Below are 27,785 nucleotides of genomic sequence, written 5' to 3' on the forward strand. Positions count from 1 at the left end.
TGGAAATAAGGGCTCGCCTCAAGGAATCTGTCACCGTTGCCTGTCACTGACGTAAGGGGTTCAACATCCGCCGATCACTCTCGGTTACCTCACCCTTGACTCCATAGAGAAAGGAAAAATGTAGAAGTGACCCAGAGCAGGGCTAACTGGGCAAAAGAAAAAGCAAAAAAGAAAGTCGCTATTGGCTATGATGTCCCATAGGTGCAAGCGTGTGGTCAGTGCATTGTATTTGCGTGACTGCTAGGAGAATAACGCGGGAAACCAGTTCAATACCTATGCCCTTTTAAAATTTGATACTTTTGGGGGGGGCTATTGGGTTGTTGTTTTAATTTTTATTATGTATTTGTGAACCGCCCTGAGACCCCCGGGTATAGGGCGATATATTAATCAATCAATCAACCAATCAATTACAATATTTTGAACCGGAAGTCAACAAGAACTGCAATCGCGTGTCACTCTTCCCTTTTTTCTCTACGAACTCGTCATGAAACAAAGTGGCAGCCCGGAACTACTTTTCCCGGCGTGCATTTCGCCAGTCCCGTCGCCCTCAAATCCGGCGGACAGAATCGTGATATGGCGCAGCCCTTTCCTGCGGGGCATTCTGGGAATTATAGTTTGTTTGTTTTTTAAGTTTGTTTGTTAATGGGCTGTCACTCTGGGAGGTCGCGCCCATTTCCCAACGTGTGTCCTGCCTGCGCAAGTTAACTTCGACGCCAGCGAATTCTGCTTGTGGCTTCTGCAGCTGCTTGAGAACCCGGAGGAGCATGGGGGCCGAGCTGTAAGATCCCCGTGAGACTCTGCAAAGCAAGCGAGGGAGACAGAGAAGAGCGCCTGTGGGAGACCCCCCCCAAAAAAAAGGGCTGGTCGCCCACCCACTCCTTTGGATTGCCAGGAGCCTTCTCGCTAAGCGCCATGCTGCTTCCTGCTTGCAAAGTTTCCCGTCAAGGTAAAGTGCATTTAAATCCTGCTTTCCGGACGTGCCGTGGCGAGTAAGTTTCGCCCTGAATCTCCATAATTTTTTGCACGCTTGTGCTTTGTTTGTCGATAAGCTATCTCTTTCTTTCACGAAGAGCATTGATTCAGGGTCAGTGCTCTTGTGCATGCCCATTAGGAATGCATGTGCATTCAATCCTGGTGTAAGTCATGGCTCCCACCATTATAAGTGAGAAGTGGAAAATGAAAGCGGTGGCTTTCCTCTGGGTGAGCGTTGTCCCCCCTCAGCTTGATTCTGGACCCGCCTTGCTCCTTGGCCCCTGACGAAATGTGCTTAGGCTCGATGGCAGCTGTCAGGGGATTAAGTAGCAATGCTGTGTTGATTTGTGTCTCTTTGTGTAAGGGAAGGGGGAGTGTCCAACAGTGTAAATGTGCACGGAGCAGCTCTGTGAGTCAGAGGTGTTGTCGGGGTTTGGTTTTGAACCCTACCTGTCAAGCCTAGGAAAAGGCAAGGCCGTGACCTTAGTATGTGCAGAGGTCAACAGAATGGGGTTGACAACAAAGCTACAAGAAAGAAGTTGCCTTTTCGCGTGGGATTGCTGACCCACACCAAATATTTATTTCTCTCAGAGCCGACCCTGGGTATTTCTCCTCTTTCGTCTCCCCCTGCTGGCCAGAAGTAAAATCAGGGTAAAGGTCACCTGTAGGATCTCTTACAAAACAGATCTTGTTTGGACAGAGACCAGTCCTTTTGTGGAAGGGAGACTCTTAAAAAAAGCCCTGCTCATGAGTCATTGTTATGAATCCTTTGCAAGAATCTTAAGAACCAGCTTGGAAGGACAGAAATGGAGGCTTGAATGTTCTTGCTGGTGTGTTTTGGTCTCCATTTCCTAAACTTTTCTTTCATCTCTACCTGGTAGAAGTCTACCTGAAAATCATAGCCTCTGACTTGAAAGATCTTACTCCAATGAGTGGTTGCTGCTGGTTAAGGAGTAAGAGGATGTGATGGTCAGCCATGTAGAGCACATGAGATGAGGGGAAACCGGCTTCCTACCACCTTCAGAAACCTACCACTATCAGTTCTTTAGGCACCAGTGATGAACGGTCATCTGGATTTTTGCATCGTGCAGTAATATAGCAATGATAATAGCTTGCTGCAATTGGCAAGCATAAGAAAAGCAGGGCAGAATAGCTTGGTTCTCCTTTACATACTAATAATGTTAAGTGCAAATAATTGTGTGTTTTACCTAGAAGTCCTTTATGAAGTAGAAAGCCTAAACGGCCTCAGTCCAGTATACCTGAAGGAGCGTCTCCACCCCCATCGTTCTGCCTGGACACTGAGGTCCAGTGCCGAGGGCCTTCTGGCGGTTCCCTCGCTGCGGGAAGCCAAGTTACAGGGAACCAGGCAGAGGGCCTTCTTGGTAGTAGCACGTCCTCCCACCAGATGTCAAAGAGAAAAACAACTACAGTACCAGACTTTTAGAAGACATCTGAAGGCAGCCCTGTTTAGGGAAGCTTTTGATGTTTAACAGACTATTGTATTTTAATATTTTGTTGGAAGCTGCCCAGAGTGGCTGGGGAAACCCAGCCAGATGGATGGAGTATAAATAAATTATTATTATTATTATTATTATTATTATTATTATTATTATTCTAGCATGGGGGGGTTGATAAATTGTTTAAGTATGTATTATCAAGGGACTGACTGCTGTCACACATTGCCAGATAGTCCATATAGCCTGCTTTCAGACAGGTGGCTCCTAGCGTTAATAAGCAATGCTCTTTTACTGTATACTACAAGCGCAATTGATTTTCCACACTGCTGGGAATGTTGCACTTATTCTGTATGTTCTTCCTGCTATGTTCTGCCTACACAAGTGGATGTGACGTAGCTGCAGTGGGTAGAAAATTGGGAAAGACCAGTTCACGTAAATGCTATTTTAGTAAAGTGGCTATTGTTAATAACAAGAAAGGAATGTTTAATCAGTTTTTAAAAAATAACTTTGTTGAATTAATAGGTTAAGCACTGTAAAGCCTTCAATTTAGTTGTATTTAAAACATAGTTTGAAAAGCATTGTAGTGCAAAAATATGGAGTGATAAAATGGTGTCCCTGCAGTAGTTATTATGAATGTGTACTGAGCTGATTCACTTACCCACCATGGTGGTGCGCATGTCATAGTCCTGTCATTTTGAAAGGATTGAAGAGTAGCACCAATAACGTCTACACTGGTGATGATTATGCTACTCATCTGTTCTCTGGGAAAAGTCAGACTCTGTTGAATGAGAAAAGATGGAAATACAACAGGGAAAGAGCAGGATGATGATGTTGGGTGAGGGCCTCGTAAAAAGTGAGTAAGTTTGAAAATTCCATACTGAACAACTAGGGTAGATTCATCTATAGTCAAACATGACCTTGTATAAGTAGCAGCCCAACTCTTTTGTTATGTCATGCTGTTGATTACAGTGGCAGGAGTTGCTTGCTCAGTTCTCTCTAGTAGCCTGGGATACAAATGAACACACCTCTCATTTAGGAACAGTCACTTCCTGCTCTGCAACTCCAGAGAGTTTCTGTCCAAATCCACTCTTAATTTCATTGCATGACCTAGCTTTGGATGCTGGCCTTGTACTGTAACAGTCATATCTGAATAGACACCCAAATTGCAAAGATCTAGGTTGCTAGCAAGCCAGAACAGTAGTTACTTGGTCAAAACTTTAGCCGTTGGGTAAGCTGCCAAAATGGAAAAGACAGAATCAGAAGAGTTCATGGCGAGCTGTCTGATGCTTACGTAGAAGTGTGTGTTGGTATAGAACTTACCCACGCACTATGGAATTTTGTGTGTGTGTGTGTGCATGCACACACACACACACATATAGGTGTCACCTGTCATTTGTGAACATTAAATCAATTTTGAGTTTATTGGTTGTAGACCCTGTAAGGCTCATTATGTTTTATATAAGTTGATTATGGCTGTGCTCCACACAGATTTGTAACATATAGATTACAGCAGATATTCAGAGGTGTGGGAAAGCTGTACTGCCATAGTTTTTAACCAAAAGCACCCTGGGGTACTTTGAATGGTGATCAAGTGTGTTGTGGGAAACATTAGCCTCTTTCCCCCTTTCCTTTCCTTTCCTTTCCTTTCCTTTCCTTTCCTTTCCTTTCCTTTCCTTTCCTTTCCTTTCCTTCCCTCTCTCCTCTGATGCCCTCTCACATCTCTGCCTCCTAAAGGCTTGCACAGCTGTTCGTTGCAGCAGCCCTGGCTACAAGCTCCCCAGGCAAATGGTCCTCTGGGGCTGGCCAGGGGGTGTTGGTTGCCAGGAGCTGAGGTGGCCTCAGAGTAAGGAAGCAAGTGGGCAAGGGAGCCCAGCCAGTCAGTCCACCAACCCTTGCTGTTGGGAATAAATGGACGAGTCCTAGGCCCCTATGGGGCAGTGTGAGGAGGCACTTCTCTTTGAGGTAGGGAGTGGGGCAGCTCAGAGATCAGGGGCTGCAGCAGTGGCTATCTGGAAGGCTCCCAAGGAGAGAGGAGGAGGCTGAGGGAACACTCCACAAGGAAGGGTGTTCGAAAAAGGGTGAGAGGCTGCCAGCTCTGCAGGCAAGGAGAGATATAACTGGGCTCCTGAGCCACACAGAGGTGCTGCAGAAAGAATGTAGTTGGTCAAGGGGGCCGTGGACTCAAAAATGTTGAAAACCTCTACTGTAAGGCATCATTGAGATCTGCAGCAATGCGTGGCTTATCTTTGATGATCAACTTTTTAACACTGCACTAGACAACTAAAAGGAGACGGAGGAAACATAGGATCTGGAACTGATATGGGACCCAACATTAATGTAACTGTTACAGCTAAGACTGCTTCTCTAAATGGTATGGTATTTATGTAAATCATACAGTGTACGAATAAACGGTCCTAATGTAGTAGCAGAATATTTGTTTCCTTGTTGTCTGAGTTACAGAGCTGTAACAAAAATTGAATGCTCATAAGTGTTTTATTTCTTTGCAACAGCACATCGTTGTCTGTATGCCTTGAGGTCAGCAGGAAAAGATTGTCACCTGCCTTTGTGCGCAGCACGATGGGCTTCTTCCACTGTGCCACGTATCACCACCCACTATACTATCCACCCCCGGGACAAAGACAACCGGTGGGAAGGTAAGTGACAAACCTTTAAGTACAATTCATTTTTGTAGCATAACCAGGCTGGTAAATAGCTATTTGCCTAGTCCCCTGTGGCGACGAAGAGTCAATTACTGATCAACAAACAGCAAAGGTAGTGCCCCCCCCTTTAAAGGACACTTAGATAGATAGAAGATAGCACGTGGGCAGCTATATGTTTTTGTGGGAAACCCTGTAAATCTGTATCTGTATTTGTAATTATATTTAACAATTAACTTTGCAATTGTTTATTACTTTAGTGTAGTGTATTACTTTAGGGTGTATGGGGTGTTAGGGGAGGGGTAGTACCTTTGGTGGGGGACAGATGGTGCTCCTTTTGGGGTAGTCTGTCCTACTCTGGTCCCCACCATGCACTCAGCTCTCAGCTGCGGCTCCCAGAAGCTGTCAGCATGCGACTGCAGCAGCCACATCCCCGGAAGAGCTTCAAGTGGCCGTCTAGCTGTGATGTGGGACAGTGCCAGTAAAAGGTCATTGAACTGCATCCTAGCAAACCCACAGTTGAAAGATACCTATAAGTTCTGTTCCATTTTTTATTTTATTTTTTAGTCTTGACCCAACACTTTTTTTTTCTTCACTTGAGGCTGCAAGATCTTACTTCAAGAAGGGGAGGGACAGCTGATTTTGACAGCAAGGGCCTAGCCTCCATTTGACTTTCCGGTATATGGCTCTTTGTTAAAGGGATAAGCATGGAAAGATTTGCAGAAGAAGCGGATGTTGTTGTAGTCGGAGCAGGCCCTGCAGGACTCGCTGCAGCTATCCGACTCAAGCAGTTAGCTAGCGAACACGGCAAAGAGATCCGCGTGTGCCTTGTGGAGAAAGCTGCTCAGATCGGTGCGCATACACTTTCTGGAGCTTGCCTTGAGCCACGTGCCTTAAACGAACTTTTCCCAGATTGGAAAGAACGCGGGGTAAGAGCTTAACTTCTGTACTACAACGTTTTTCAGTTGTAGCTTAATTCTGTTTAGAATGCATGCTAGTGATTTTAAGGGAAATTGCTAAAATAGTTATATATAATATGTTTCCTCTGAATGCTATGAAATTGAAAGTATCCGGGGAAATAATGAGCATTATAAAGATATTTGGTAAAGTATCTTTTGCCAAAGAATAAATAAAATTCTGCCAAATACCTTTATCTGTTAAATCCTTTAGCTTGCTGCCTTTAATGATAAGAACCTGCAGTAGAAAACAAGTGTCTTTCTTTCACTTCATTCTTTTCTTATTTGTGCTTAATCTGACGTCTGTTACCATCCTTTAAACTCATAAGCATGTCTGCTCCAATTTTATGTAAATCTATAATGCTAATGGTATTCAAATGCCTTATTAAGGGGGTTGGAAGTTTTGTAAAATATTTCTACTTATTTTTATTTCATTTTTCTTAGGCTCCACTGCATACCTCTGTAACAGAAGACAAATTTGGAATATTAACAAAGAACTCTAGAATCCCAGTTCCTATTCTTCCAGGTACAGTTATTGATGAAGACGAAAAACCTCTATTTGTAAATCTTTTGTTTTGAGCTGAGGTATAAAGTGCTTGAATGAGCTATTCTTTTGCTTAAAAGTATTAAATTTATTACCTGCCCTTTACCCTGTGGTCTCAGGGTGGGTTACAACAGTTTAAAAAGCAAAATTGAAAACAACTTGAACCAATTTACATAGTGCCTCTCCAGTTGGAGTGGTTAACCTGTGGCCCTCCAAATGTTGCAGGAATGGGGCTTCCATTCATCCCTGACAACTGGCTATGCTGGTTGGACCTGATGGGAGTTCAGTAACTTCTGGAGGGCCGCAGGTTAGCTTTATAGTGAAGAAATGTCACATCACTTTGTTCCAGTACATGCACTGTAGTTTATAAGTTGTGTTGAGGACAAGCTTGTAAGTCAGTTGATTTGGTGTCTGAGGCAATTAAGAATCTCCTGCACTGAACCAGAGAAAAATATTTTGTAAACTATGAGAGACTTTATGTTTACTAAAACATAGACTGAAACATAGGTACAGCAGGCAGGCTAGGAACACGTTTTGTTCAGTGGTAAGATTTGTGAGCACAGGGCTGAGTTAATTAAGTCATAAACTGTAACTTCGCCGTGCTAGTAAGCTGATGCGTATGGTAGAGTTGTAACTTTGAATTAGTCTTAGTGTTTTACTGTTTCATGAAATGAATTGTGATGTGTTTCATCCTTTTAACTAGGCCTTCCGATGACTAATCATGGGAATTACATAGTTCGTCTAGGGCATTTTGTGAGCTGGCTGGGTGAACAAGCCGAAGCGCTTGGTGTTGAGGTCTACCCAGGCTATGCTGCAGCTGAGGTAATGGCAGAGCTGTTGCCATTCATGTTTGTGTGCATGTATGAGATTTGTCAAACTTTCATATGACACCTAAGATAGGTTTTCACCTATTAGAATGAATGCATTCAGTTTACACAAATAATCACTACACTATATTGTTTGCAGAATTATGTAAGACCATAAGAGCCCTCCTGAGCAGAACAAAGGTCTGTCTAATCCAGCATGCTGTCTCCTACAGAGACCATCTTGATGCCTTTTGACATGCATCTTGCTGCATCTAATTTACATCCTTAGGTTTTTGAAAACTTCCAGGATATTCCATGCAGATACTGTACCAGAATGGGCCTTTCCTGCAGTGGCTCCCCATTTGTGGTATGCTCTCCCCAGGGAGGCTCGCCCTGGTGCTTTTGTTATATATCTTTAGATGCTAGGCAAAAAGGTTTCTCTATAACCAGGGCTGATTAACATTCTATGGCCTTTTAACTGTGTTTGTGGGAGGAGGGCTATTCAATTTTTCCGTTATGTATTTTGTGTTCTTTTGTGCTTTTAATGTTGTGAACAGCCCTATGATCTTTGGATGAAGGCTGGTATACAAATTCAATTAATAATAATAAAAATATTTACTAGGTGACTACAACTAGGTGCTGTACAAACAATAAAATTGCACAACTCTGCTTGCAGCTTCATGTTAAGAATGTTGAAAGAAGAGATCTTTATTTGATTTCCTCCTCATAGGTTCTTTTCCATGAAGATGGCAGTGTGAAAGGGATTGCCACAAATGATGTTGGCATCCAAAAGGATGGGGCACCCAAGGTAAAGGCTCCTTTACTTTTTTATTAACATCATGCTTTTCACTTGGATGGCTCCTCATAAAAATGGATATTGTAAAACTGCTGTTATATGCTTGGTGGTATGAAGATGGTGTTGGACTTGCAGCTTAATTTAGGCATTTAAGTAAATACAAAGGTAGTATACTCGAAAAATATGGCTCAAAGTTCCAGGGTTGAGACAAGCACAGGCATTATTGTATTATTGCCACAGAGATTGTATAATGGAAGACACTTTTTAAACAGCATTTTGAAGGACATGTAGCTATGGGACAAGGCATTCTGCATCAAGACTTGCACCCAGAGAGCCAGTAGATTTAAAACCATGTGGAGAAAGAAGCAGAGATGTTATAAATACTTATAAGGGACTGAAGACAATGCTTTTCAACTCTACATATGATGAAGAAAAATTTAAAAACTTCAGTATAATCCTTAAAGTTCTGAGTAGATCAACATAAAACAGAGATGACTAATAGAACATGCAAGGAAATAGTAGGGAAAAAACTCATTATCAAGGGTCAGTTTATACTGTTTGCTCCAAGTGTGCTTCCTACAATTATAGTGGTGTTTGTAATTGTACGTCTCAGACAGAATGAAATAAATATGCTGCAGGACACTTGAACTGTGTCCCTACATCTTACTAAGTGCTGGGAATGAGCATCACACTTTAACATTTTAGTATATGCAGCATTCACACACACACACCAGTGTGCACAAGGCAAGCATAAGCTGGCTGCACAAAGTTTAAATTGGCTTTAACATAAGTAGGAAAACAACTGCTGATTTACAATCTTCCCTACCAGTTTTCCTTTCTAATGTTTAAAGCAGAACCAGAGTCTGTATTCCCTCATCAGGAACTTCCTAGGCTCCAGGTGCCAGTGATGGGTAGAGCTTAGAGGCAAGAGAGCTAACGCACACCCTTCCCTATCCAGGCAAGCAGTAGACATTGTCACAGTTCAAGGACACATTTCTGCCAGGCAAAAGGATTTAAGCAGGGCATGGAGTGAGGGGCATCGCCTGAGGAGAACCCTAATGGCTAGATAGAGAGGCTTAGAGGGGCAGTATTTCGGACAGAGCACTATCCCAGCCCTCCCTCAAGATGCTGGGGGTTAAAGCTGGGATCTCTGCATGCAAAGCAGGTGCTCGGAAGATTCTCTGCAACATGGTATAATGAAAACATGTTACACAACTGCTTGCAGAGTATCTCGCCAAACAGACTTCACTTTCAAATACATATTATGTGTGTAATGATGGTATTTATTATCTTCTGTGGCAGGCTACGTTTGAAAGAGGCTTGGAGCTGCATGCCAAAATCACGGTATTTGCAGAAGGTTGTCACGGACATCTTGCAAAGCAGTTGTACAACAAATACAATCTAAGACAGAACTGCCAACCCCAGACTTACGGCATTGGGCTTAAGGAGGTATCGCTGTATTATTGATCAGTTACAATCCAAGGTTTGCTCTCTGAATCCCACAACACAAGTGTATTTGACATTGTCTCAGGGTACATTTTTAAGCCTTTTCAGAATAGAAATGGTATGAAAGGTTAACTAATCTTACTGTTAGCTAATGCTTACTGTGTAGTACCTTGATCCATTCTTTAGTTTGTTAGTTCTAGATCTAAAGGATTACTACTGCCACTTTCCCCACCTTGCAATAACTACTTGTGGCTTTCTTTGGTAGAAGTCACTATATTCCAGTTTTATTCACAGCATTCTTATTCATGCAAGCTTTTAATTTTAGGACAAACATATTTCATATGTTAAATAGTTCTGGCTTGTAAACAATGCACAAGTGAAGTGTCTCAATGTTTCTTTTTAAGGTCAACATTTAGCCTTTATGGCTAATTGTCTTTGTCCCTGAATTAAAGGGAGACCCAAGGCACAGCCAAGTTGGAAAGATTTTCCAGGTATTACAGGGGTGCATGCCCCATCTCTGTATTGTGGCTGTTTTATTTCACTGTTGCCGGCTATCTTATGTTCAGAACAATGGCTAAAAACTCTAGTTTCCAAAATAGTGTTGGCTACATAAACTGGTCCTGTCGTTCATGGCAGTAGTTCTATCCATCCCGAGCCATTCTAGAAAAGGCATATTATTAGCAGTGCTTTAAATGGTTCTAATACAAGTGTGCACGTGGATCAGGTTATGCTATGTTCACTTTTAAATATAGAAGCTTAAAAAGAAAGCATACCAAAGATAGAACATGGATTTTAATCCAGGTAATTGCTCCTGAGTTACCTGTTCTACACTGCTGATCACTGTCTTAAACCTCTTCACTGAAAACTGTTTTTAGTAGGTGTGGGCATGATTTGGGACTTAAGTGAAGAAAAACTTTTCTGCTTCACATTTAGAAAATTCATTGTAAGCAATCGGTATGTTTTAAAAGAAGTAAGACTACCAATGGGAGTGAATTTCCCACACTTTCAAGGTTGGGTTGAGCCTTTTCGTGAGGCAGGACCTGTCCTGTGAAACTCAGTAGAGGTTTATTTCAAATGACTTTTGAAAACTATACAGGGCTTTATAATATGAATTTTACTTTTTAACCAATGCGTATTTATTGATGTCCTTATGGATACTTTTGTTGTTTTTATTCTCTTATGTTGTAAAACTGACATATATATATATATGGATTATAAATAAATAAACAAACAGTTGTGTCAGGCAGAGGGGTCATAAGTGAAAATAAATTATATTTTCCACCCATTTTTCCCCCACTTACAAAGCATTATTTGACAGCTTATTCACTCAAGCCAATAGGTTAAAGATTGAATGTGAAGGTTTCAAAGATGAAGACTTCTATTATTATATTATATTCTATTATATTTATATTATTATATTATTATATTTGCTTTCAGCACTGAGTCTAATTGTGTAGTATAGAAAGTTACACATAGCAGTTTCACTTTGGTTTAAAGTCTAGTAACGTCTTTGCTGAACTGCATTGCCTGGATTTTCCCCATTTCTAGCTGTGGCTTATTGATGAAAAGAAATGGAAAGCAGGAAGAGTGGAACACACTGTTGGCTGGCCTTTGGACAGACATACATACGGAGGATCTTTTCTTTATCATCTAGATGAGGGTGAACCGCTAGTAGCTTTGGGGTTTGTGGTAAGTATTTTGTACTTGCAGTGAAACTTAACTTTCTGAACATTTTTTGCTTCTAAGTCTGTTCATGGGTGGCACTGAGAGATAGAATTCTAATATTATTCTTGCTTGCATGCATCATATCTTTTTAACTTTTGCTTATGATGTTCAGTAGGGAAGATTGTCAGTGCTTAACTTCTACAAGGTTAGCAGGGTTCAAGAACTACTACCTTGAAAACATTTCTCCCTGATGTGTGAGGTTTGGTTAGTCCCCAAGTATTGGCCACATGCTTTTCAAATTGGAGCTTTTCTCAGGGGAAGAATATGTATATGAGCTATTATGCCTGTATACAGAATTCTTGAATCACTTATTCACACAAAATAGCTGCATGGCCGTACATTTCATAGGGACAGAATTACTTCTTGTAACACTGAAATTCAAAGTAAGCTAAATATATCCAGCGAGTAGCATAATAGGGAAATGAGGTGTGTGTTTGAAGCTTTGTATGCCCTATTAGTAATAGCCTACAGTTGTTGTTTTTTTTTAAAAAAAGTAAGTATTTTCGCATTATGTCTTATAGATCGGTTTGGATTATCAAAATCCTTACTTGAACCCATTTAAGGAATTTCAGAGGTGGAAGCACCATCCAACTGTGCAGCCTACTTTAGAAGGTGGAAAGAGAATCGCCTATGGTGCCCGAGCTCTTAATGAAGGTGGCTTCCAGGTGATGTTTTAGTAATACAAGGTTATTTCCTCAAATGTCTCAGTTGTAGTGTTTTGTGTTGTTGTTTTTAAAGCTGCCATCTGATAGAAGCAGTCTTAATCATGAATTTAGTTGCTTGACTAAATTTGTATTTGAGAAAAACACTAGTTCTGTGGGGGCAAATACTTTGTTTTTAGGTGATTGACAGACTTGTCACAGCAGGCATCCTCCTGCAAGAGGCAGGAAGGAGTGAGCCTCCTTGCATCTGATATTTTTAAAAGCACTTGTATTAAACTTTGCTAGCTACCCTATTGACCTGTAATATATTTTTGTTGGTTTGATCTAACCTATCAGTTAAATACAGCAGCATTAGTAAAGACAAAACGCTCTAGTTGGACTGTTGTTGAACAGTTAATAAATGTCTCTGGTTGTCCTCTTTAAATGTCAAAATAAGAGATATTACAAACTGTCCCGGGAAATGTTGCACCACAATCTCATCCATGGGTAAGATTAGCCAGCCTCATCCTGGAGTGATAACCCGCAGCATAACTGTACAGATTTTCACAAATAATTTATATCTTGGTTGTGAATTCTATATTCCTGTAATTAAGCATACATCTGGTGTGGATTGGTAAGACGTTGAATTGGCAAGGTTTCTGCATTTAAGCCCAATTGAAACATGTTCACCAGAAAACGGCAGTAGAACCCTACTTCTGATCCAAAGATCTCCATAGATTTTATGAAGGGCTAAGCTGGAGTCCCTGTGCATTTGTATCACTAGTTGTGTGGCTGTTCCGATTCAAGGTTTACCTGCATTGTAGGTGATGCTTAAGTTTACTTTTCTCTATACTAAAACCTGCTAGTTTTACAACTGCTGCAGTATTCCAGAGACAAATCTTTTTAACCTGTATTCCATAGCTCCAAAGCATGCTCTACTAAATCTGTCGAATACACCCAGAGAGGACAGATGTTCTGAATTATTTGATGCAGCCGTATCTAGAAAAATACTAGTGGTTACAATAACCAAACCCTTTTCACCTTTCGGGTATACTAGTTGGCTGTAGAAATCTAGCAGGGGTGTAAAAATGGATTAGAAGTACTCCATGAATGATACTGGCTCTTATTTATAATGCCTCTCAGATGCTTGGATGTCAGGAGTTCCTGTCTCTTGATGTAGCAGTTGAAAAGTTCAGTAGCTTCTTTCAAAGGTTGGGGTTCATAGATGTCATTCTTGGTGCTATGGAGTTAAAATATAACACTTAGAATCCTTCTTCTTTATTGATATCATATTCAGGAACTATATAGATAACAGAAAGAGACAAAATTTGCCTCTGTGGGTAGTATTCTTTGTTCTCTTTTTATAGGTATTCCAATTTTATGACTATTTTTCTGGACCACTGCATTTGCACTTTAATGCCTTGTTTGAGCTAAAGGTTTCCCTGGTTCAAAGTTAATTTATTTGAAGATGGTGTTCTTTAAACACTGCAAGAGGGAAGCAGAGGCAGTGTAGTTTTGAGTGTCTGGGCTGGCCTTTTAAAAACAACAACCCTGAAACAACGCTCCTGGCTTCCTTGTGGAGTGGATTATAATGCTAATGGAGTTTAGTATGGCAAATGTTTTACTGCAGTAGCTCCAGTTGCATCAGACCAAAAAGGAAGAGAGAAAAAGTTGGTATTGCTTAACCTTTTTGGGGAGATAATACTGATCTGCTTTATAACAATGATTGTTACCAGCAAGACTAGTGATAGCTACATATGGGAAACTTCTGGAGGGTGCAACACTGACTTCATGGTACAAGAAAAATCTGACAACTAGTTTCGACGGACAAGCTAACTAATAAAACAAAATCAGCAAAGGGGATGAAAACAAAAGACACATTTTCAGGAGGCTGGTACCCTTTTATTATGCACATAGGAGAAGGCGAAAGATTGGGACAGCCTCACATTATGAATTTTTGGGCTGGTATGAATATATACTGTAATTGATGTTACCACATAACTGGAAATATAATTTTATGAGATACACCTAGGAGTAATCCAGATTTGTATCTCTGAGGGTGGGATTAAATTTTAAAAAAGAAATGGAGAGATGAGTAGATACTGATGTAAAGGTTGAAGTAGTGCTGGGAAATTGGAGACAAGCAGCTGAACGTTCTAGTTTAAGGTAGAAGGATATAGGTCTAGTCAGCTTTGAAGAATTTCAGGAAGAATGAGGAATGGTAAGTCTGAAAAACAGTGCATTATGCCACCCTATATAGCCGAATAGATTATGCCACCCTATATAGCTGGTTCTAGCCTCGAATGTAGACATAATGTTTGTATCTGAAGAAGTGTGCATGCACATGAAAGCTCATACCAAGAACAAACTTAGTTGGTCTCTAAGGTGCTGCTGGACAATTTTTAAAATTTTTATATCTATTTCTACTGCATCAGACCAACATGGCTACCTACCTGAATCTAGTAGGCATAATGACTTGGGATCTACAAAAGAGAATGCAAGCATGCTGTAAAAGAGTATGCTTTAATCTGCTTAATGCAATCAAACTTAAAATGTGACTGCTTGATTAAAAAAAAAATCTTTCTTACTTTGCATGAATAGTTAATAAATTAATTATTATCTCCGCAGTCCATACCTAAACTCACTTTTCCTGGTGGACTCCTTATTGGCTGTAGTCCAGGTTTCATGAATGTTCCTAAGATTAAAGGCACACACACTGCAATGAAAAGTGGTATGCTGGCTTCGGAAGCCATTTTCAACCAACTAACGAATGAGAATCTCCAATCAAAAACACTGGGTAAGATGGCATGATATGAACATTTATCACTGATGCTTTCTGATCAATTACAGTTCTAAATATCAAGGAGCTCTTTAAGCCAAGTTAATTGTCACTGGTGTATTGACCTAAAACAGCTTTGTAGAAAGCCCACAATTCACTAGCATACAAGCAGGGTTCATCAGACTTCCTTTTGCACAACACTTTTCAGACACAGGTCTGCGTTTTCCAGGTCTTTTTATTTTTTATTTTTGTCCCAACACTTTCCCTGGGGAAACCTGTTTACCACTAAATTGGAAGAAACAGCAATAGGCTTTTCTGCAGATTGCCATTTGTTCTGATTCAGTGGTAAACAGAGGGCTTCCCCAGGCAAAACAGTGGGATAAAAAAAAGGCGCTGGCACAGACCTTGGAAGCATGGAAAACACCAAAAGAAAAGTCTCCACCCTACTGACTCACCTGTGTCCATTTCTTTATCACCTGTGGATAATGGACTAGTACAATACAAGCCTGCCCTAAAGTCTCATCACCATATTGCAGATATAATGGAAGGAATTTACGAGTGGAGCCTAATTATAATACCTTGCCTAGTCCTAACAATTGAGTCTCTGCTATGGCATGTCATACCCTTCAAGAATGAAATGATACTCTGGGTGAGATTAACCGGAAGTTTACACTGGAAATTACAGGTTGAAAATTTATATGTGTATTTGCATTGCTTTACAACTTTTTCTTTTAAAAAAAAATAGTATTTCCACTAAAGTCGCTGTCCAAAATGACTTTCGTTTTCATCTTAAATGCAAGGTGTGGTTTTCTTCATTTTAAATGCAGATTCACTTTTTTAAAAAGTTAGCACCTTGTACATGGGAAAATGCCTACGTTTAGCTGTTAAACAGTTAATCATGTTCCATGCAGTCCTGTGCATTTAGTCAAAGGTGGATCCCACTGAATTCGATTAGGCTCACCCTCGAGTGTGCACAGAATTGCAACCTCTGTGTTTTAATTCTGTAGTGTATAATTTTACTACTTTTAAATAGAAACAAATGTTACTGTCCTTCAAACATGTTAATTTTTGGTCTTATTAGTGCAAAACTCAAAGAGTAAACAATGATATATACATACTGTATTCAAAGTTGTCTTCCACTCTGCTTTTTCAGTATCCATTCAGATATAAAATTATTGAAGTATAGCTCTCCCGAGCAATTTATATTTTCTCAAATGTAAACTACTGCTTTGTTGCAAATTTTAGAAAGCCTGGCTCTTATCAGTAGCACTAGTTATCTCCTTAGAAGTGGAACTGTAAGATGCTACTGACTTTCTAAACATTTAATAAACAATCCCTTGTTTCTAGGACTTGATGTGCCTGAATATGAAGACAATCTGAAAAAATCCTGGGTATGGAAAGAACTCTATGCAGTCAGAAATATCCGTCCTTCATGCCATGGACCCTTGGGTGTGTATGGTGGAATGATTTACACAGGCATATTTTACTGGATACTAAGAGGAATGGAACCTTGGACCCTAAAGCATCCAGGTAGGTTTCTAAATTAACAGCATCTGGGCAACAGCCATGAGACTTTCCCTTCTTCTCTCCTTTCCTTTTCAGACCATCATGCCCCTAAATCTGTTGGACAGTCCAGTGCTCTGTTGATTTGGGGGACCCACTAGGAACAGACTGCAGAGGGAAGGAGAGGAAGTCTAACTATTGTGCAAGGAGGCTCACTCTTTCCTGTTGAGATCTTTTCCACAAACAGGCCAACACCATAGAAAAGGGGTGGATACATTGCATCATTTATATGACTCTCCCAAGTTCTTTATGGCTCTCAGGATCCCCCAAAATTTGTCATTTTTTTTTAAAGTTATTGACCACTCCTGATTGCCCTTCTGTGATACCATGCCTACAGGATTTTTTTTACCCTTCAAGATATGTCCTTTAAAAAGGGGGGGGGGAGACCATGCCTACTCTACCTTCACCACCACCCCCTTTCCAGTTGTGGAACGCATTGCAGCAGTAGAGGCATTTCCTTCAGAAAAGCAAAGTTACTTAGAAGATAGTACTGATATGCTCCTTTACTAGAGTATGGTGAAACCAATATAATTTAATTTTTCCCTCTGCTGATATTTTAGGGACAGATGCAAAGCGGCTAAAGCCAGCCAAAGACTGCACACCTATTGAATACCCCAAACCTGATGGAAAAATCAGTTTTGACTTGCTTTCATCAGTGGCTCTGAGTGGCACAAATCACGAACATGACCAGCCAGCTCATTTGACTTTGAAAGATGATAGTGTTCCTGTCAATCATAACTTAGCTCTATACGATGGACCTGAGCAACGATTCTGCCCTGCAGGTACCTAGCACAATTTGTAGTGTGTGGAATTGCAGGTTTGTGGTTTTCTCCCCTTCCTCCACTTTTTGTTTTCCTACATACCATAACTTCACTTATCAGCTTGACCCCTTGGTTTTTGATGCGGGCGTTTTCTGGCTGAATTCTACTGTACTTTTAGAATTAGGTTACTTCTTCCACTAAATTCAATTTTCCTTTTTACAGGAGTTTATGAATATGTTCCTGTGGAAACTGGAGATGGATTGCGGTTACAGATAAATGCTCAGAACTGTGTCCATTGCAAGACATGTGATATTAAAGATCCCAGCCAAAATATTAACTGGGTTGTACCTGAAGGTGGAGGTGGACCAGCTTATAATGGAATGTAGTCTTGATCAAAACTAAAAGAACACCCTAGCTGCAGAACCAATGAACTTTGGGTTTGCCACATTTTTCTCAAGAGTTGCTATCAATGGTCCTCTGTGAGGTTAGCATTCTATTGAAGGCTAAACTGAAGCAGTAAATGCAACTGTCAGCATGTTCAGATGCAATAGAAAAGTACACTCAAATAAGCCTAGGTCTATCAAAGTGGAACAAGAACAATTTGAGTACAATCTGGTCTGATTTGCCCAACCTCTCTAGTCCTGAACACTAATAATGGATGTGACCCAGGGTAAAATATATGAAAGCTGATGGTTAAATTTCAGTGGATTTTGATTGTAAAGATTAGTCAGACATCAATCATATGTAACACGAGGTACAGAGCACTGCTGGCTAGGGGTAGTTTAATATAACTTGATTTTGTTCAAGTAATAAAGAATACTTTCCCTATATGATTACAAATTCAGTTTATTTCTTCAACACCATTCTAACAGCGTTTGAATCTTCAGTAATGAGTGTTACAGGTGAGGGATAAAAGGGATGGAAATAGCTTGTTTAATTTAAGCCTCTGGTATGTAACCAAACTTTGTTCAAATTCTTTGCACTCGGTCGTTCTGAAGTTTTACAAAGTAGCTTTCCATACACTTTTTAGGTTAAAATACTACTACTGTTAAGTGCCTTACCATTTAACTTAATAATGAAAGATTTTTGAAATTATATGCAACCTTAAGAAAAGCCAAGATGTAAACATGTGAAACAGCATCAGTATTAGTGACAGTCAATAACACACTGTCACTGCTACTCATACTAATCCTGCCTTTATCAGTGCACAAGTTAAGGAGGAGAAACTATCTTGACTTAAGCAAACATCTTTGCATAAGCTGCCTTCTCTTTTTCTTTCTCATTCTTTATCTTCTGCTTAACTTTTTGTACTTCCATTTGGATAGCTGTGGAAGTAAACAAACAAAAAGTGGTTAAAATTGCTGTTTTATGCTTTTGCAGAAAACTTTCACACCTTTTCCCAAAAGTAACCTATTTAGAATACAAATTCCCATTCCAAAAATTCATTTTCCGCAAGAGAGGGTTGATTTAAGAATAAGCTAGTCAAAACGCAGGAGAGAAAATAGTGTGAATATAGCTTGTGTAACTTAAAAGCCTGTGTAACTTAAAAGTCATGCATGTTCATTTCAGAGTACATAACGCCCTCTTCCCTTACTTTTCTCCCCACCCTCACTGGGATACATATACTGGCTCAAGTAGCAAAAAAATGTTTTCAGTCTGCGGTGAAACTAGTGCAGCTTATTCAAAAGGCTACCTAGTCAATGGTACTAAGCAGAATAGCACTTTACCTTTGTCTTGAGGTGCTATGCCTTGAGCCTTCTGAAGCTCAGCCTTTAAAGAAAAAGAAAAGAAGTAAGCAGTATGTTTATGTATATCTTACTTTAACGTTGTATGTCAAACCAAGTACTTGTAATTACCAATGCCTGATCATAATCTTTTGTTCCTTCCCAAGCTTGAGCCCTTCTGTAAAGTGCTTTGGTGTTTGTAGGATCTATGGCCAGAGCCTGCAAAATAATAAGAACAGTATTTCTGATATTTCTTAAGATTCAGTAAGCAAAACCAGCTACTGAAATAATTTGAGCAGCAGCATCTCGCAAGAAATTTTTAGCAAGGAAACAAATGATGCAACTCCTTCCTAGGTTTCTTTCAAGCAAAAGCTAGTTCTCCTTATCAGCCTAATTCAAGTTGCTAATCTGATAAGCAACAAAAACTTCCTGTGTGCCCAAGTAATAGAAAACGTAAGTGGCTGTTTGTTTTCCTCTACACAGTCTTTTGTGGACATTCTGGTATCTATCCATTTAAGTAGCCACTGAACCATGCTGAACAATCAGTATGAAATAAGACTGAAAAATATCTGGACAGTATACCGACACCTTGTGGCTACTCGGATAAGCAATTTACATCACCTAGAGATCAATGGCTACTAAGTACTAAAATATTTTAATCACAAAATTACCAATAATTCAATCGAGCTGCACTAAAGCAATTTCTTCTTCTAGCCACATACTGAATCTCAGCTTGTGAGGACACACAGAAGAGGGCTCCTATTGATTTTCTTGGGGCATATGTAGGTACATATAACACAATGTAGGTCTACATAAATTTTGCAGGCTTCCCCTATTCATTATGTTTATATTTCTTAAGACATGTGTTGGCCTATCTGTGTGTTACTGATCAGTGGCCCAAGCAATACATCCCAACATGCAGGTGCTAAACATGAATGGATCAAGGCACATGGCAAGAGCATTTAAATATGACAGAGTTGTGGAACACTAAATTGGGCTTGAAAAATGCCTCAACAGAATTTTATTGCGTAGGACAAAAAAGGAGATAAGGGGGAAATGCTATTTGAGGGCCAAACAAGAAATGGCAGGTTATTGGTTTTAAAATTTTCATCAATGCTGACCTAATGCAATGAATCCAAAAACTGGACAGATAAGAATTAAGAATGCTTTGCTATGCATATTGTTTTAAATAAAATTGTGTCATAAATTGTTTGTTGGATTCTACTTTATCAATTTTTCTGAGCCAAAATATAAGCAATATACCTTAGTACAGTTTTCAATTGCATCTTGCCACTCCAACAGTTTCAGTCTGCAAGCAGCAATGTTTAGGTAGCAGCTCAATGCTACAGCATTCAACTTTGCTAAATCTTCCTTGTCTACTATAGCTTTAGAAGCTTCAATATACCTGTACAAAATAAAATGACAGAATTTGCATTATTGTATTACCACATGTCTAACTTGCAACACTAGCTAAAGCAGATAAAGGGGGGGATGGCCTATTTATGCTTCTGATCAGTCCCAAAATATCTGGACCATGTTAGTTTTGAACCCCCAATTTCATTACCTTAAAGACTTGCTGTATTTCTTGACTGCCATTGCCCAGTTTTGGGATTTGAAGAAAGTGTTACCTATATTTTTTACATCTTCAGCTATAGACACAACCTGGTGAATCTACCAAAAACACAGAGAGAGAGACAGACAGAGAGAGAGAGAGAGAGAGAGAGAGAGAGAGAGAGAGGGATGGTATCATTCTGTAATTTGCAAAACATTTTCCTGTTTTCTTAGGAGAAGGCCTGCAAGTTTAGAATCTGGGTAAAACCTCAGTGCGGCAACTGACTATGCAATGACACCTTGCTTTGTCATAAGTCGGAAGAACACTTTACTATATTGTATCTTTATTTAGTTGGCGTATTTATATAGACTCTGCCTAGTGAAGAGCTTGGATTAAACCCATTTGGCACTTAAATTCTGAATGAGTTGAGATGAAGTGTGGCTTTTGTTCTGTAGTATTCTTTCCTGATACAGGAGCCCATTAGTATTTTGTTGTATGACCAATGCACCCTTTGCTATGCGTGTTGTCTGCAGGCAGTACACTGATATTTTTTACTCCCTTGCCTATGAGTCAGCTGAACATCAGGCCTTGTGAAACCCTGCCCACAGCGCTGTGCAAGACCCAATGGTCAACGGTAGCTTGCAAAGCATCTTGCACATGGTTTTGCGGTCATTGCTGATCGGTGGTGCCTGAGCCAGATCTTCAGCAGCCTCGCTTCTTTTATTACATTTAAATCTCACCTTTCCTCCAAGGAGTTCAGTGTGTCATACATTGTTCTCCCTTTCCCCATCTGACCCTCACAACAATCCTCTGCTGTCTTAATAAATGTTACTCTGTTTTTTGTAAGAGAGGTTCATTTTCTGTTTCCTTACAACTCCCACTGCATCACTAATCTTTTCTCAATGTATCTGAAGAAGTGTGCATGCACACGAAAGCTCATACCAAGAACTAACTTAGTTGGTCTTTAAGGTGCTACTGGAAGGAATTTTTTATTTTGACTATGGCAGACCAACACGGCTACCTATCTGTAACTTTTCTCAATGAGAAGAGATACTTACATCTTTTAAATCCACATCAGAATCTTCAGGAAAATCTGTGTGAGTATCTCCAGAACCATCCATAGGAGCAAGTCCCCAGTTATCCCCTTCTTTCAGTTCACCACACTCTGCAATGATGCATAACTGTAAAAATAATAAGAGTACATGAAAGGCAACTTTACCTGCGAAAGACAGCTTACTCTGAATTTTCAGAAAACATGCAATATGTGCTCTTGATTTCAAGCCATTCAATTGTGCAGTTTCCGCTGAATATCATTCAATTTGCTAGAATGCCAGTTAAATAATGGGAATTACTAGATACGTGTAACTGTTACAAGAGAAGAGATTTTGCCTCAAGTCCCAGCCAAATAAAGCCAACAACCCACCACCCAACTTTGTATGCACACCCTTGGTTTACCATTCAGTAGCTATCTTTTATAGTTCAGCTCTTTTTCACACTTCCAAAATAAAACTTGACTCATTTATAATACTGAAAAAGGATTTCTTCTAAAGCTGTCAAAGCTTACCTTAGCAGGTTCTTCCTCCTTTACTTCAACATTTTCTAGTAGCTTTACAACACCCATGCCTTTGATCACTTGGCCAAAGACGACATGTTTCCCATCAAGATGAGGAGTTGGCACAGTTGTGATAAAGAACTGGGAGCCATTAGTGTTGCATCCTGAATTTGCCATGCTGAGCAAACCTGGCTGATCGTGCTATATAAAAAGATACCAGTGTAATTCTGATTAGAATAATTCATGAATGAAGAATCAGAGACATCCTGCTAACAAGACAAAAGGTTACAAGAAAAATGGCTTGCGGTATCTTAATTAACATAGTGAATGTTTTCACATGATCTTGGCCAAAAGGCAGAGAAGCTGTTCCTGAAGCAGAGACAATGCCAAGCAAGGCTTATGCCTGTCCAAAGGAAATTATTAAGCTTGAGGGTAGTAAATAACCCAGACACTCAACGAACTTAATAATAAAGTTAAATAAGATATTTAAGATAATGTGCAGAATTTAATTTGAAGTATCTTATTCACATTTAACAGCTTTTATATTAGATCTCAAGAATTCATATTAAGTAGGAGTCTGAAACATTTCCCTCAAATGAGATACTTGTTAAATGTTAGCTATATTTAAATATACTTCAGCTAGAGTTGACCTTATACAGATAATTACTTTAAATGAATTGTGAAAAAGACTATGAATTGAAAGTGGAAACACTATATGTAATTTTATTTGTTTATTTGCTTGTTTGTTACACAAAAAAAGCTTTAATAAAACTTTTTTTTAAGGCAAAGTCACATTTCATTATGGTAAAAATGAAAAACATTCATAATTCTATCAAGTGACAATTTTAATTATTAAGCCATTACCTTGTAATGGAAGTTTTCATCATCAAATTTTTCACCATATATGCTTTCTCCACCTGTTCCATTTTGATGTGAGAAGTCTCCACCCTGGATCATAAATTTCTTGATAACTGCAATTTGAACACAGAAAGATGAAAGCTAGCATTAGGTTGGACAACATTCCAAAGTCCTATTTCATGTAATGCATAAATTATAAATCTATAAGCTTAAGTGAACATACCATATTTACTCGAATCTAATGCTCACCAGTTTTGGCCAAATTATGTTGTGAAAATTAAGGTGCACATTAGATTCAATGGCACATTTACATTCACCAGCAAATACTTTTAGTTTCAAGATTCTGAAAATTGAGGTGCACATTAGACTTGATGGCGCATTAGACTTGAGTAAATATGGTACGTTTCTTGAGTACAGGGAGTTCTGCATACTAGTATAACCACCAAGAAAACTCCATCCCACATCCCCACACAATAAGCAACACTTGTGTAAGATGTTAAACAGGATGTTATGAGAGCAAGCAAGATGATGGCAAGGCTATCTTGGTCCAGCAATGGCTGTAGTTGGATAACCAAATATAACTGGAAAAAGAACTTCTTGCCACTTAGGCACCCAATGACAGACCGGGATCAAGGAGCACCCGCAGACAACAAACCCGTTTCTTTAGAGGGAGCGCAACTTCATCCACAACAGAGCAAAGAACTGGGCCCACCCACCAACAGTGCCTACTTATTGTCAGGATTCAGCTTCAGTTTGCTGGTTTAATGGTGATGCTCTTTTATGTTGTATTTTTTGTCTGTTTTGTGGTTATTTATTGTTTCATTTATAAATTATACTTCACCATGGAAGTTTTCGTTTAAACAGAAGAGTAGGACACCAAAATAAAGGAAATGATTTAAAACAAGTATAATCTTCCTTTCAGCTAACCCAAGGAAACAAAAACAAAACAAACTTACTTCTATGAAAGGGGCATCCTTTGTAATGAAGAGGCTTTCCAGTGGCTGGTCCAATACCCTTTTCTCCAGTACACAATGCACGAAAGTTTTCAGCAGTTTTAGGTACAACATCTGCAAACAATTCTAATACGATTCGGCCAGCTGGAATGAAGAGAGGTCCAAAGTTTTATTTTATCATACCAGCATCCTGCATTCCTCCACGTATATTTGTATAGCGTACCATTAATTCACCAATGGTATTTTCACAATACCCAAATAACTTCACGGCTATAAAGTGACTTGAGCATAGGCTTTCCACGAGTCAATAAAACTCTCTAGTTACTATGCCAAGATTGAGCAATTCCAGTGACAACCTAGGTAAAGCTCAAATTTATCTTATCTGGCACCCATGCTTGACTCAGTGCCACTATTTATTAATAACATGGGAGAGGCCCATTGTTCACCTTGGGTGCCACTTGTTGGTGGTGTTACTAGTCTATATGCATACGGTTAGAAAAATCCTAATCAACACAAATTTGATAGTATGCCTTAGGCCATGTGTTTTGCCTTGACAAGTGCATTGAAGATTATACAGTGCATTTTTTTAAATACCAGCTTTTTCCATTCCAAAGTACTTCTGATCATAATGGGAACACTGATTCTTGATTGCTGCCATTAATTTGAGGCCATGCCTTGTTTCTGAAACCAGATATAGCTGTTACATGCCATGTTATGAATTAATTCAATTCTGCATCTGCCTAAGTACTGCACTTTAGGGAGCTCCAGCCTCAATGTGATGGGGAAACTCTTACTTTGCACAGAAAGAGGTAAACAAAAATCACACACCAAAAGGGAAATTTAATAGAAGGGAAGCAACGTTGGCATTCAGATCGTTCACATCTGGGACAGTTCAAGTTGATAGAGGGTGAGACTCAATCTCAGGGTTGCGGGTTTGAGTGCCACGTTGGGCAAAAGATTCCTGCAGTGCAGGGGGTTGGAGTAGATGACCCTCATGGTCCCTTCCAACTCTACAATTCTATGGTTCTCTATTAAAGTATCCTGATCTCAGGCTTTCCACTCAGAATAGCTGTTATGTGACCCTTTCCTCAAAAATCAGAATCTGTGCAGGCATGTTATTGGGCGAAATGAAGTGATATATAACACTAGAAGGCAATATATATATATTTACAATAATTCTGTAGTTCAAGCCAGGAAAAAGAAATTAGTTCTGGAATTTTCTAGCCTGCCTTAGCACTCCTTAAATCTGGAGAGTCGAGGTTTACACAAATACACGCGTTAAAGCGGTAATAGCTTTTCCTCGAACATACCACTCCAGGTTGCTGATGAGGGAATCGCTTGTTCTGAGGGGATTTTTATTTTTTTTACTTATTTTATAGTTAACGTATAAAGCAGGATGGGGCAGTACGTTTTTTCTCTAGTCTTGTTTGTGCAGTGAGGGACTTCGCGGGATTTATTCTAATTTGGGTTTGTTTGTTTTTTAATTATGGGGAAAGCGGGGGGAGGGGAGAGGGTCCTTAAGTGGTCCCGTCTCCGCCAACCCGCTTCCCCAATATTTTACTATATATACGCCGCGCGCTACGGGCGCGCAGCTCTCCGTGCGGCGGCGGCGGCCTGAAGGAGAATTCCCACTCGGGCGAGAGGGAAACGATACAAAAGATCCGGGGGCAGCGCCGCTTCCTCCGCTGCCCGCCCTGTTGGCTAAGGCAGAGCTTGCAGAACATTGGACAGCGGCGGCGGCAGCAGCAGCACACGGTCCTCCGACCACCTGCTTGCCGGCCACTGAAGGGGCCTCGGCTAGGCCGGACACTCTCTCCCTCCCTCCTGCCCCTCGCGCCCTTCCCGCCGCCGGGGAACCTTCCGCGCGCGCTTTCCGCCGCCGCTTCTCCTCCCCGCCACCCCCCCCCACGACCTCTCTGCCATTTCGCCTCTCCCCGCCCGCACCTCGTTCTCCCCCAACGTCCACATCGAGAAACACCCGGGGGTTGCTCGGGCTGGAGGGCTTGCAGATAGGAGACTCGTGAGACATGCCGGCTGCTGCTGCTGCTGTTGCCTCACGCCGCCGCCTCCTCTGCGGCTCGGCCTTCCGCTGCGGCCTGCAGTAGAGGCTCCGCCTTCCTGCTTCAAATGAGGCGGGGGAAGCGCGCCGGCCGCCCCTCCTTCCCTGTAGCTCCCAGGCGAGCTTCTAGAAGAGCGCATGGCGGCGGAGGCTGCTGCTGCTGGGGACATCGAAGCCCGAGCGTGTTTTGGGCACGGTCGTTTTGTTTTGGTTTTCCCTTCCCGTCTTGAGTGGAATTTGCTTACTGACTCTCTTGAGTAAATTAAGGGTGGTTGCGAAAGGACAACGTTGCGACGAGCTTCGTTTCCAGAGCTGCGTCCTCCTGTCCCTCGCGAACACTTTCGGTGTATATACACTCTCCAAGAGGACGATATTTCTGCGTTTGAATTTAACACCAGTGCCTACGCCGCTTGACCTCAGTTCTCCGTCATCTTTTAGTTTTTGAGGCAGGAGGGGCGGGATTTTGAAGTGACATGCGGCTTTAGTTGCACAGGACAGGAATGTCATTGCCATCATCATCATCATTATTATTAAAGTGCACCTGTGAGCTTTTGCAGAGTGCCTTATAGTGACAGACCACATATTTAGGTATTCAACTGCGTGATGGCTTCGCGTAGGCAAGTTTTCAAGGCTGAAAAGAAGAGGAGGGATGGTACGGTTGTGTGAAAATGAGTAACAGAAAATCAAAATACCTTAAAACGAAACGATTAAAACCAACTACTCAAGATGCCAGAGTTCCTGGGGAAATATAAAAGTTTTTGGTTCAGTTTCAGATAAGCTCCCTGTGAAGGGCATTCTATGTGCAGGAATCTGTGACTGAAAAAAAGTCCCCTCTGGTGGTCGCAACCCTCCTAACAACAGATAGGAAGACCTTAATGTTTGTGCAGCCCCATATAGAAGAAGGCTGATTTTAAGGTCAGAAGCCATTTAGGACTTTAAAGGCAAGCACCAACACCAGAAGGCCCAGGAGAAGTATATTTTGTCCTTCTCCTGTCATATGCCAGGGTGACTATATTGCTGCTGTCTGAAACCAGTCTGAAGCCACTGAAAGAGATCCATATTATTAGTCTGATTGAACTAAGTGACCATTGAATTTACTAAACATGCATAGGCTTGGGCTGCCAGCTTGAGTGCATGTAGGCACAGCTATATACATTTTCCTATAAACAAACTGCACAGAAAACAGTGGCTTCTAAACAGGATAAGGCTGCATGTGAAAATGTTTAGAGCAAAGCCAAACTTCAGAAGATGCAGAAATGTATTTAAAGAAATGCATCGGCCTTTATAGTGGTGATTGCCTAAAAAACCAGAGCTGGTCTCACCTGTGATATAATCTACTACTGTATATATTTTGGTAAGCTGATTGTTTGCTATGGTGGGGGTGGGGTTTGGACACCTCCTAAAATAGCATAATCATATTTCGCATGATGGTTCTTGAGATCAAGGAGCAGGTTTTTGTCTATATTTGGATACGATTGGACACTATTTTGAATCAAGATGGCAAACTGAATCATCCCAGACTACACTGATTTAAACCACTGATGTTGAAATCCACTGGTTTTCTTTCTTTCGGCAGGAGGCTGCTACTGATTAATAACTGAAAATCCAGTTACTTTTAACATTTGCAGTACTTCTTTATGCGTAGTACTTGTGTGTTGATTTCGTGAAACCGGAAATATTGCATTGTGCCATATATGGAACCACAGTGTGAAAAGGAGGCCATCCTTCCTTTCCCATCATCTTCTCGCATCCCCTTCGCTTCCATCCAAGGCCCTCTGAGACTGATCAGAGAAAGAAGGCAAAACCCGCGTCCCTTTAAGCGTGCCTCTTGCGGCGCGCCCGGGGAAGGCTCGGAATCCCCGCGTATCCAATGACAAAACACCGGGCGGGGATTGCGCGTTCGGGAAGCTCCCAGGCTTGGATTGCGGGGCTGCGGAACTCGAGCCGGCCGCAGGGGGGAGCTGTGCGTGCCGCCGGGCAAACC

The 27,785-nt window shown here is 40.8% G+C and overlaps 2 protein-coding genes across 2 annotated transcripts; one reads left to right on the top strand and one right to left on the bottom strand.

The window, feature by feature from the left end:
* On the top strand, window positions 1–20,034 carry ETFDH (electron transfer flavoprotein dehydrogenase). Its single transcript, XM_083520287.1, has 13 exons — window positions 1–946; window positions 4,940–5,083; window positions 5,786–6,015; window positions 6,487–6,568; window positions 7,290–7,408; window positions 8,123–8,200; window positions 9,491–9,637; window positions 11,183–11,323; window positions 11,881–12,024; window positions 14,629–14,797; window positions 16,127–16,309; window positions 16,903–17,124; window positions 17,326–20,034. Exons 1-13 carry the CDS (start codon window positions 913–915, stop codon window positions 17,487–17,489), a joined length of 1,857 nt encoding a protein of 618 aa, XP_083376413.1. The 5' UTR covers window positions 1–912; the 3' UTR covers window positions 17,490–20,034.
* On the bottom strand, window positions 17,932–27,746 carry PPID (peptidylprolyl isomerase D). The gene is made up of 10 exons (XM_083520324.1): window positions 25,687–27,746; window positions 23,746–23,886; window positions 22,796–22,902; window positions 21,944–22,132; window positions 21,438–21,560; window positions 20,392–20,498; window positions 20,091–20,232; window positions 18,960–19,046; window positions 18,831–18,873; window positions 17,932–18,428 (listed from the first exon to the last, which is right to left on the bottom strand). The coding sequence occupies exons 1-10, from the start codon at window positions 25,769–25,771 to the stop codon at window positions 18,340–18,342; spliced, it is 1,113 nt and encodes a 370-aa protein (XP_083376450.1). The 5' UTR covers window positions 25,772–27,746; the 3' UTR covers window positions 17,932–18,339.
* Between the last annotated feature and the right edge of the window lie 39 nt (window positions 27,747–27,785).

This window comes from Podarcis liolepis, assembly GCF_965112155.1.
Source record: "Podarcis liolepis genome assembly, chromosome: 9".
In the NCBI taxonomy this organism is placed as follows: Eukaryota; Metazoa; Chordata; class Lepidosauria; order Squamata; family Lacertidae; genus Podarcis; species Podarcis liolepis.